General features: G+C 39.0%; 1 protein-coding gene across 2 annotated transcripts in view; it reads right to left on the reverse strand.

Annotated features, from left to right (window-relative positions):
* The window catches only part of LOC121503574 (glutamate receptor ionotropic, NMDA 2B), a 276,993-nt gene that overhangs the window by 55,267 nt on the left and 209,513 nt on the right, over positions 1-12,213 (reverse strand). For both annotated transcript variants that reach the window (XM_041778041.1, XM_041778042.1), the window contains one exon: positions 1,384-1,498. In XM_041778041.1, the coding sequence (XP_041633975.1) occupies positions 1,384-1,498 (115 nt within the window). The remainder of the gene's footprint in view (positions 1-1,383; positions 1,499-12,213) is intronic.

Here is a 12,213-nt window from a genome sequence, read left to right on the forward strand (position 1 = left end):
GTGCACAGACTGATAAACTGAAGAAGAGACCCTGAATGACTCATAATAGAGAGAAAGAGACACAGAGAGGCCGTGATGTGTCCCTCAGAGTCTCTGCAGACAGGAACTGCTACAAATATTGACTCAAATTCACAAAAGTGAAGGACTTTTGTTGTAAAAATGTAATCAAATGAAGAATTTTTGTCACAGATCATTTATTATGAAACTTTTTTGGTCCCAAAGAGATGTGAGAACAGGTCTGTGCAAAAAAAAAAGTTATTAATGTTTACTGTGTCTAAAACATAAAAATCTTTCAATTTTAATTTGTGATTAGTTTTTATTTAAACAACATTGTTGTTACACACATATTCTTAAAGAGTTGATGTTTCACAAGTTTTTTCAAGACAAAAAGTCCAGCCATGACACAATAGTTATAAAATCTTAGTGCTCAAAGAGTAAAAGGGGGAAAAAATGACGTTTTTACATCCTTGTTAAGTTTAAAATTTGAGTTATTGTCTTGCAAATTGACAGCTTCTGTGAAACAGAAGGGTTTTTAGACATGAAAAAATCCAATACTGGAGTGTTCTATCAGCAACAGACTTCACAGGCATGTTTTGAGGACCTTAAAGGGGTAAAATATGTGACTTTTAAAGTCAAACGAGACATTAAGGAGCTGTGGTGGACTTATTTTACATCATTGTGGCTGCAGGGAGACGCTGATGTGGCTTAGCCAAAGTGTGTTAAAGGGGAAATAAAGTATGTGATTAATCACGATCAAATAAAGTTAGTTAACTAATTGTGAACCTTGATTAATCACGGTTAACTCAATTAATCTTGATAGTGCTAGTTTGTATACATTATAAGTTGGTGGATTGTTACTATGTCAGCATTAAGTCTTTCTACTACATTTGTGTTTTCTTTGGACGTAATGTGTATTTTAGACTATTCTGGCTTAAACTGCACAAAAATGAATAAATAATTATCCAGAGGAATTCTATGAAGGAATGAGGATCCTACTCATGAAAACAAATCTTAGTAAATAAATAAATGGCTATCAAAATGTATATTTGAATGAATACGTAATGCATTAATAATTCAACCTATATTGATACTATACCAATCTTCCAACATGAAAAGCTGCAGACAAGCATGCTCATGCACCACCACATGTTTCTTGTGCTGCAGAGTTTTGCTCAAAGGCACCTTCACCACGCTGATAAAATCTAATCAGAGCCAAGTCTATAAAGCTTCAAGCTTTAATTGCTTAAAAAGTGAAAATCCGATGATAAGAGATTGAGATAGGAAGACAGACAGATACTCATACACCAATTAGACATGCAGGTAACTCACAGTCACCGTTTAGTGATGCTTTTTATGAGCCTTATAGATAAAACTGTGCCTCACCCGGTCCCACTGTCTGTCTTTGTTGAGCAGGATGATGACCAGCTTCGGATGCATCTGGTATCCGTCCTCACTGAACGACAGGTTTCGGCCCTCGAACGTCACATTCATCAGGTACCTGTGGAGGAAAACATCAGGGAGGGGTGAAAGGAGAGAGAGTCAGTGAAGTGCACATCGCCTGCTTGAAAATCAGTCGCCATATTTTCACATCTTTGTCTGATAATGCAAAAACCTTTGGGACTGATTTGCTGATACAGCAGAATATTAGGTGTAGCCAGCAGTTATTTAGATAAACTCAAGCATGACAATGCAAAGATATCCCTTTCTGTGCAATCATCATTGTTTACAGACTGATTCTGCATAAAAATGTAGTAAATGTAGTAATTTAAAGGTGTTGAGCAGAACTTTTTGTTGAGTATGAGTAGTATCATCCTTTAGCACGCTGTGGCATTAGTGGGTAGAAATGAGGAATGCTCCATGACAAAACTGTAGAGCTGATCAGCAGATGCTTTTATTTAAAGAGATATGTGCATGGGACAACTCTGCCCTTAGATGTGCAGTCCCAATGCAATGCTGTCAAGTTGCTATTTGCACTATAGGCAATTGAAATGCAGGGAAAATAAGTCTTACAACCATCCTTTATCACTGCCTGCTTGCTAGCCTTGACAGTAAGCTAATACTTCTGTATCGCTTGTGGATGTAGAGCAGTGGTTCTTAAATGGTGTTGCGAGGCAAGCTTTAGTGTGCAGTGGGATATTTTTTAACCATACGTCACTACTTCAACAAATCAAGTTACTGTCACATATCGTATGGTTCTAGGGTGTGACATGATCCTGTGGCACAAGTTTTCTCCAGACTAAAATGTCGAGTCAAGTTCAAAAATGTCTAAGGATGTACCTGGATGCGTTGAGCAGCAGAAGCTCCCATAAAGTAGGCCAGTTGAACTGGATATTGCCCATACAATCACTGCCACACAAACTGAGATAGTTTGTGCTGTCCTCCATTAAAAACTTTCTAGCACAGCAAGCATAGCTTCCGTAGCTACATTAGCTGCGTAAGCTATGTAGAGAACAGAGCCATAAAGCTAACATAGCTAAAGCTAAGCTCGAAAATAAGCCACAAAAGTTACATTATTTATGCAGCTATGTTTGCTTTAGCTATGTTTTCTTTAGCTATGTTTACTAAAGCTTACGTTGCTAAAGGTAAGAGCTACATTGGCTTGTGTAGTAACATTAATTACACAGCTAGCATAGCTGTGCAAGCTTTTTCGCAAATTACAGGAATTCCATTCTAAAAGAAAGAATGTCTCAGATGAACGGTCTATGTAGGAAAGAGAATTGGGGTCAGAGGTGACGGCAAAAACAACTGTCGAGCTTAAAGTCAAAATGACATGAAGAAGAGTTGAAATGTAGAAAACAAAGTCAAAATTTTCGGGAATAAAGTTGAAACACGGTTTCAAGATTCAAATCAGAATGTCAAGAAAAAAGTCAAAATATTGAGAATCAAGTCAAAATTTTGAGAACTAAGTTGAAAACATTCTAGCACAGCAAGTGTAACTCATGTAACTGCATTAGCTGCATAAGCTACGTAGCAAAAGCTAAGCCCATAAAATAACATATGGTTGTTATCTATGTACCTCCATTTTCCTGAGCTACATTTGTTAAAACTCATGTTGCTAAAGAGCTACATTGGCTTTTTGAAGTAATATTAATTTCATATCTAGCGTAGCTGTGCTAGCTTTAGTAAATTATGACACTTCTGTTCTGAAAGAGACGGCATCTCAGATGAACAGTCTGTGTATAGAAGAGAATTAAGGCCAGAGGTGAGATAGGTGAAGGCAAAAACAATGCTTGGCACTCACAGATTAAAGTCGAACTGACATGTAGAAAAGTCAAAATGTCAAGAAAGAAGTCAAAACATTGGGAATCAAGTCAAAATTTTGAGAATTAAGTTGCAAACATTCTAACATAGCAAGCTTAGCTTACATAAGCTTACAGAACTCTATTAGCTGCAGAAGCTACGCAGCTAAACCTAAGCCCATAAAGCAACTGTTACATTATCTACATAGCTACATTTGCTTGGGATCTGTCTGCTGAAGCTACGTAGCTAAAGCTAAGCCTATATAGCAACAACATAAGTTACATTATCTACGTAGCTACATTTGCTTGGGCTCTGTTTGCTGAATCTCATGTTGCTAAAGAGCTACTTTGGCTTTTGTAGTAATATTAATTCCATAGAGAGCAAAGCTATGCTAGCTTTAGCAACACTTCTGTTCTGAAGAGACGGCAACTCAGAAGAACAGTCTGTGTATGGAAGAGAGTTAGGGTCAAAGGTGAAGGCAAAAACAATGATGGGCATTCAGAGATTAAATTTCTTATGTCAAGAAATTTTTTTTTTTTTTTTTACATTTTCAAATGTAGCGTAGCTTACAATACTCCGTTAGCTGTTTAGGCTATGTAGCTGAAGCTAAGCTCACAATGCGGCTACATAATCTATGTAGCTTTGATTACATTTGCTAAAGCTCACTTTGCTAAAGCTAACATAGCTACAGTGGCTTATATAATAATGTTAATTATGTAACTAGCATAACTATGCTAGCTTTAGCTGGACCTTATGAGGCTACAATGAGGAGCTGTCCACGGTGCTACTTCTAAAATAGGTCTATACATACTTTAATCCCAGATTAGACCTCCATTTTCTTTTTCTGTTTTATGAAATGTTGCTAAATCTGTAATGTTTTCAGTCTGTTTATTTAATGAATGTTATGTGTATGAATCTAAAACTGTAAATATGTTATACGAGAAGACTACAGCACTTCTGCTCTGAAAGAGACGGCATCTCAGATTAATTACACTTAGACCTGTTTAACAGTATGACATGTTCAAAAGATAAATTAACCATCTATTTTACACCAAGTTTTGTTGATAAATCACAAGTAAAGCTGCAGAAACAGGCAAAAGGGGAGGCATTAAAATGAGCAACAGAGCTTGTGTTTAAATGTAGGAGAAAGTCAAATGTAACACAGCAGCAGCAGTTTGTCAGATACTGTGTTAGTGTAATAGTGTGTCTGTGTGAGTGTGGCAGAGGGAGAGAGAGAGAAAGCAGCATTGTTTCTGTCAGGTGAAATCATTTCACCTCCCTTCAACTGAACAACACAACACACACTGACCCACACACACACACGCACGCTAGCACACACTGCATCCTCTCGCTGTGATTATGGAGAGTGTGTGTGGGGGAGTGTGTAGAGTGTGTACAAGAGAGCAGGAATGTTTATGTCAGGTGAACTCAAATCACTTCACTGTCATCCCACACACACACACACACACACACACACTGCATCTCTTAACTCGTTCACTCCCTCACCCTCTCCCTCTCCCTTGGTGTTTCCATGGAAACACTGCCGCAAAGCCGTGCAGACCATATATATGTAGATGAATATATAAAAGGCAGGACTGGCTTGGTGCCAGAGAGCTGGTAGGTTCTGTAAACATCAGACTGGGTCACATTTACAGTATCAGGACTTAAACGTGCTTTTATGCAGGATTAAAGAGTAAATGTGAACCTCTCTGCAGCTTTATGTAAATGTTACACTGCTGCTCAAAGGTAAAGGTGGCTAAACTTTAAACCAGATTGACATTTAAGCTGAAACAGAGCGCATCTGGCGAGGAAGATTCAAGCTGACGGACGCCATCTGTTTGTATCTATAGATTGTATCCCTGTAGAATCTCTATACAGGATCTATGGGGCTTGATATTATCTAGCATCAACATGCAGAACACTCCCTGGTCACTTCATTAGGTACACCTGTTCAGCTGCTTCATAATGCAAATATAAAATCAGCCAATCACATGGAAGCAACCATTGCATTTAGGCATGCATGTTCAAACTGATGGTCAAAAATTCTGATAATACCATTCAAATGCAGCAGCTGAAACATTTTTCCAGTCTTATATTGTTCAGTTTTAATATCTGAACAACTGAACATCTATCTTTACAAAAACTCTGCATTTACAAGTCAAAATTCCAGAAAAGTCAGGACATTGTGTAAAATCAAAATAAAAACTGAAAAAAGTGATCAGCACAAATCTGCTGTGTAAATACCAACATGTGAGCCGAAAGGTGCACCTAGCTCAGCCATGATGGGTCTGATTCACTGGACACTGGTCACCATGTCTAAAAAGTCTTTCACAAAGGGGAAAAGGCGATAACTGAGCCTTTCAGTAGTACTCCTTTTGAACCATCACCTGTTAGCAATTAATCTGCTTACCTGGGACGTTCCAGGTGTTTGTTTTTGAGCTTATCACAGTTTTTTCTTGCCCCTGTTCCAACTTTTTTGGAAAGTGTTGTAGGGATCAAATCCAGAATGTGTGTTAAGTGCAAACAAACAATGCGATTAATCAGTTTGAATGTTAAAGATCTTGCCGTTGTGCTTTATTAGTTGAATATAGGTTGAAAGATTTTGGAAATCACTGTATCCTGTTTATTTCACATTTAACAAAACGTCCAAATTTATTCAGAAATGGGTTTTATAGTTATTTAAGTAAATACATTTATTTAGAGGATAAATTTATCCATCCATATGAACTCAAATAATATTTTTATGTTATTATAATACCTTTTTATCATATATATCAATAAATTTAGATTTCATGTATAGATTTATCTATATTCAATCAGTATACATAGTATTTGTCAATACACAGAAAGGAATGCATGCAATTTAAATGCATCAGTGTTTATCTATATGTCATATAGGTCTATTTATCTAACTCAATCCAATTTCTTTATGTTTTATTGGTATGGCCACATAACGGTGTTGTTGTTGAAGTAGTGCAGAATAATTTCTATCTATCTATCTATCTATCTATCTATGTGTGATATAATAATACAGTAATCACTTTGTTGCCTTTATTCTATTTCCTATATTAAATATTGAACCGTCTGCGATGAGCACAATCCTCCATCATCACACCATCTCATGTAGCCCCATGTGTCCAGCTACACCCCCCCCACCTTCACCTACACACAGTTACACTTCCACATCCACATGACCGTGCTGGCACTATCTCAATGTTCGGAGAATCTGCTGCATAAATCATAAACCATTTACAGAATGACTTGACACCTCGTGCCCCCCCTTTATTCCTCATAGAGCGGGCTTTTGAGTCTCTGTGCGTCTACATGTGCGCATCCTACACACGCTGGAGCATATGTGTGTTGCCATGGCAGCCACAACCACTGCGACTTCCAAGCCAATCTGCTGTGTTACTATGGGAACGGTAATCTCACAGAGGGTGGGAGGGAGGAGAGAGAGGAGGGGGATTCAAAGAAAAAGAGGGAGGGGATGGGACACATTACTACTACATGGTGATGTTCTCTTCTTTCTCTCTGCCTCCATCACCTCCTCTGAACCTTCTGTTTCATTTACATAGTGGGATAAATATGAGCTATATAGACACGCATGTAGTGACCTCATTAAAGGAGGGAGGTAATTTGTTACCTCATTAGTTTGTAGTATTTTCAACTGCATTAAAAACTGCTAAAGGGAACGTTTAGCTAAACCTCATTTTTCTCTGTCCTAGAGCTTTGCTGCTGGTTTTCCATGGCAAAGAAATGAGAACTTCTGAAGTTATGTTTAAAAGAAGCTTCTAAATAATGCACATACAAAAAAAAAATAACAAAAGAGCCTCTTTGATGTCAAAGTGAAAGTAATGTCAATTTCATAAACTGACTGCATGATTATTAACCATCTTAAAGTCAGAGAAGCATCCCCACAGCATTATGCTGCCACCACCATGCTTCACAGTAGGGATGGTGCGTTTGTGGTGATGTGCTTGTCTGATGGCCAAAAAGCTCCATTTTGGTCTCATCGGACCAAAAAAACTTTCTTTCTCTTGACCATGGAGCCTCCCACATGCCTTTTAACAGTGGCTTTTTCTTTGCCACTCTCCCATAAAGCTTTGACTGCTGAAGAACCCGGCCAACAGTTGTTGTCTGCAGAGTTTCTCCTATCTCAGCTGCTGAAGCTTGTAATCCTTCAGAGTAGTCATAGGTGAGAGAGAATTTATGAGATTAGGCATTGATGCTGGAGGTGAAGACCTTTCATTGCAATATCTGTCCCAGTTTATCCGTTAGGTGCTCGGTGCAGGCCAGTCAGGTTTCTCCAAACCAAACTCCTCAAACTATGTCTTTATAGTCCTTGCTTTGTGCACTGGGACACAGGAATGGCTTCCCCAAAAATGGAGCTTTTTGGCATGCTAAAGCATTAAGATTGGGCTTCACTGGAGATAAGGGGCCTAGCCCAGTCCCTGAAAAACAGCCCCATATCATTATCCCTCCTCCACCAAACTTCACAGCTGGTACAAAACTGAATCACCCATCTGACTGCCAAACAAAGCATGATTCATCACTCCACAGAACACAATTCCACTGCTGGACAGTCCAGTGTTGGCAGGCTTTAAACCACTCCGTCCTTCGCTTGGCATTAGACATGATGATGTGAGGCTTGCATGCAGCTGCTCTTCATTGGAAACCCATTCGTGAAGCACCCACTGTACAGTTTTTGTGCTTACATTTAGGGTTGTTTCTATACTGATATCAGTATGGGAAATATGTCCAATGCTTCAAATGCAGATATTGGTATTAGCAAGTACACAAGTTTATGCACCGATCCAATACTGTTTGGTTTAGCTTTATTTTCTGCTTTATATTTAGCTATGCTAAATGTTAGCACTAAAAACTGGAAAACAACTCTTCTTTGCTGCCAGGAAAAACTGCATGCACGAGCTACCATTTTTAGATCAGCGAAGAAGAATCAAAGGACCCACTGCAGCAGCAAAGAATGGTGGCTGCATGACAGTTTTTCTCTGAACATGATTGCTAAAATGCCTTCCAGAGTGGCGCTGTCGTACACGACAAGAAGTGACACAATTTATTAAAAGATAAATAACTTTTGAACCAAATTACATTGCCTCTTACTTGTTTTTCCTCTTGAAGCTAGCTGTTGTGCCTTCTCATTTACGCTACTGATGCTTTTAAATCCATTACAGCAGCATTTTTTCAGCAAGCCTGGAACTGGTATGACTTTTGGGGACTTTGTTGAAATCCACACTAGTAAACTTGATATTAAATGCCTTTTATCCATCTTAATTCAATTACAGTCATTTATTCCCGCTAGCCTGAATGCTAACTTGAATGCTAACCATATTGTTCACCCTTTGTGACGGTCTGTCAGGCAGTTGCAGGCTGTTCCCTACTCATGTCATGCTGCCTGAACAGAGATGGAGAGAGCCTGTGATGCAGTCCCTTGTGTTATTGTTATTTTAATATTTAGCAGTAAAACTAAATAGTCAGCAGGAAAACAACTTTAGTGTCACAGAGATGCTGTACATTATAATTCTATTTGTTGAGGCATGTTCTGAGTCGAATATAGGTCTAAAATAATCTGTCTGCACAGTCAGTCCAGAAAGTTCACACCGGTATTGAATCAATACTCGGTATTAGCCGATATCCAACACTTTGGTATCGGAATCATATCGGGAGAAAAAAATGGTATCGGAACATCCCTACTTACATTAATGCCAGTGGAAGCTATAGAAGCAGCAAAGTGTTGGCAACTTTTCTGCACTAATTGACCCTGATCTGTGGTTTTACATGGTCTTATGCTTTGTTGCTGAGTTGCTGTTGTTCCTATAGCTTCAATTTACAAATAATATCACTTACAGTTGACTTTGGAATATCCAGTAAGGAGGAAATTTCCCAAACCGTGTTATTGCAAAAGTGACATCCATTCAGTACCATGCTTGAAGTCAATGAGCTCTTCAAAATGACCCATTTAAGCTCACAAATGTTTGCAGAAACATGACTAGATGCTTGATTTTATGCACCTGGGAGCACGAGTCTGATTGAAACACCCAGATTTAATAATGAACAGGTGTGGCCAGATACTTTTGTCCATATAGTGTAGAAAAATATCCAAGAGGGCCCAAATTGCTGCGCATCATGTGGCACAGACACCATAAAAATAGGGTGCATGGATTTGAATATGCTAAGCAATGATCCCTAGCATCTAAAAAGACTGGTTTGGTGAATAGTGTGAGTAGTTTCAGCTTTCTGTGACTCCCCTGGTATCCCAGGGTGACCCACACTTTAAAAAATACACTGCCCTGTACATCCATTTCCTCTGTACAGTGCAAAAGTACCCATCTACATTTGATCCTATCTTTGTCAGACAGCAGTGCGACTACCTGAAGTATCTGTCCACAGGGGAGAAGGTCATCATGATGTATACTTTTATCACTATTATTATAACTTATGTTACCTTTTTTTTATACTTTTATCGCCCCTGCATTTCTGCTTCATCACCTGACAGCCCTCTTCTGTTTCCTTCTGTTGAGTGAGTTTTCTCCAAGGAGATCAATAAAGCTTATCTTATCATGACCTGCCTCTTATTTGTGCTTCTATTTTATTCAACCTTTCCTCTCTTTGTTCTTCCTCTCGTTGTTGTAAATCTGAGTGCCAGACACACACGGTTGCCATGCTAAGTCCATGGCCTGACACAGATACGTTTGAGCGCATGTTCTGCTGTGAATAATGGAGGAGTCGTGTGAAATATTGATGAGTCAGTTTTAATAAATTAACCCCGACATGAATTAGTCATGAATTACACTCCTTAGCAATTACTGTGCTGCAACGTACTTACTGGATTTGTAGAGGAAGAATCCATAAGGAAAATGATAACATGCCCCATATGGCTCTATGGCGGGATCAGACGCTGAAGCTCGGCGGCGTGCACGCTCACTCCGGGGAGCACGGTGTGAATGTAGGTGGAGGTGAGAATTTGTTGTGTAGCATGTGTTTGCCGCAAGTTTGCATCGTGTGGTACTGTTGTGTGTTCAGGCAGGGGAAATAAATGTGTTAACAGTTTAATAAATTGTGTTAACGGGAAGAGAGAGGAACAAACAGGAGAAGAGACACAGACGGCTGGATTTGATTGGTTTCACAAAATAACAGCCAGCATTTAAAGGTACAGTGCGTAACATGTCTGCATTTTTCTTTTATCGTGGTTACAAGCTAAAATTACTTTCAATCCATGAGAGAGTCTATACTTTCTTTTAGAATAAAAGCATGGTTTCAATTTGGACAGGAAGTAAAGCATCCTCAGTTTAAGATAGGTCAAATTACAAAATAAAAGCAGGAAAACTCTCTTAGATAAATACTTTATTTTAACCAGGTTGTTTAGGCCAACCATACGATGCACAATATTCAAATATTAAATGATTCTAAAAAACTGGGAGACAACAGACATAAGGATAATTTCAAGCAATTTTCCATGTTGAGCAAAAACACTGTTACCTGCTGTGATGCCAATGACCTCACAGTGAAGATTCCTCACACATGAGATTTCACAGAATCTCGCGTGATTAAACATGGCTTCAGAAGAAATTCCAAACATGCCAGCACAATCATAGTGGATGGCATATCTGGCCCAAAATCGGGCTAAAAGCTTGCAGAGTGTGGCAAACATTATGCAGAGAAGGCATTCAAATGTAAACTCCTGAAAGTGTTAATACCGACACATCAACCAGAGATCACTGGCTACCAGTTAGTCATTTTGTACATGCACTCCTGCATATACCTGACATGCAAAATAAACAGAATAGTTACCTCCACCAAGGAGGTTATGTGATCGGCAGGGTTTGTTAGTTTGTTAGTTTGTTTGTTAGCAACATAACTCAAAAAGTTATGGACAGATTTTCATTAATTTTTTTAGGAAATGTCAGAAATGGCATAAGGAAGAACTGATTAGATTTTGGGAGTGATCTGGATCACCGTCTGGATCCAGGAATTTTTTTAAGGATTCTTCACTATTGGGAGGTAGGGCTAATGGCGGAGGTCTGCACTCTCCAAGTGCTTTTCTAGTTTTATATATCAATTGCATGGATATATTTCACATTCATCTGAGAAACCTCCCATACAAAGTGTTCGGAAGGGGCAGGTTTTAAAAAAATTCTCAAAAGGTGATTGGGCAAACACTCTGTCTGTCACATTCAATACAGGCCAATCAGAGACAAAATAAGGGAAGTAGGCGTGCCTAGTTCAGGTAGTTCAGGTTGGTGTGACTCTTAGCTCTTGCTTTGATAAAGAAATGTTGCCTAGTTTTGATAAAACCGTCACCATACTATGCCTACATCTGAGCTACATGCTACACCGGTGGAAGTCATTGTGATCTGCTTCCAGTACAACTAAATGCCGCCTATAGCTTCAGCTTCAATCTCCTTAAATGGCACTGACTGATCAGGTCCATTCTGAGTGGGTACAGTCATTTCAGACTGGAGCTTTGCAAGATGGATCAGACTGATGACAGATGTGGAATATGGCCATCTGCTTGGCAAGATAATAGATGTTTGGGGGTCAAATTGATGCATAAATTAGTCCTCCATTCATTGTTGAAAAAATGCATCCACAAGCAAGTGGTGAACATGACGCCTTAACGTTTGACCTATAAAATCTATTAGGTTCATCCTTTAGTCAGAGTGAACATTTATTCATAGTGTAAAGAGAATCCATGAAAGCTTTCTTGAGATATCACATTCCCAAGAGTTGCTTGGATGGATGGACAATCCGAAAATGAAAAGTCTTCACCTCTGGCTATCGCCAAGCAGAGACATTAAAGAGGAGAGAGAGAGAGTTATGAAGTTCAGGAAGAGACAGAAACAAAAATAAAGAGAGTGGAGAGATGGTGACAGACACAGCAGGAGCGTCCTGACCTACTTCCAATCAGAACCAATCAAAACACAGATACTACACACTCCACCTGCCTGGACAGAC

This window comes from Cheilinus undulatus, linkage group 21 (genome assembly GCF_018320785.1).
Source record: "Cheilinus undulatus linkage group 21, ASM1832078v1, whole genome shotgun sequence".
NCBI lineage: Eukaryota > Metazoa > Chordata > Actinopteri > Labriformes > Labridae > Cheilinus > Cheilinus undulatus.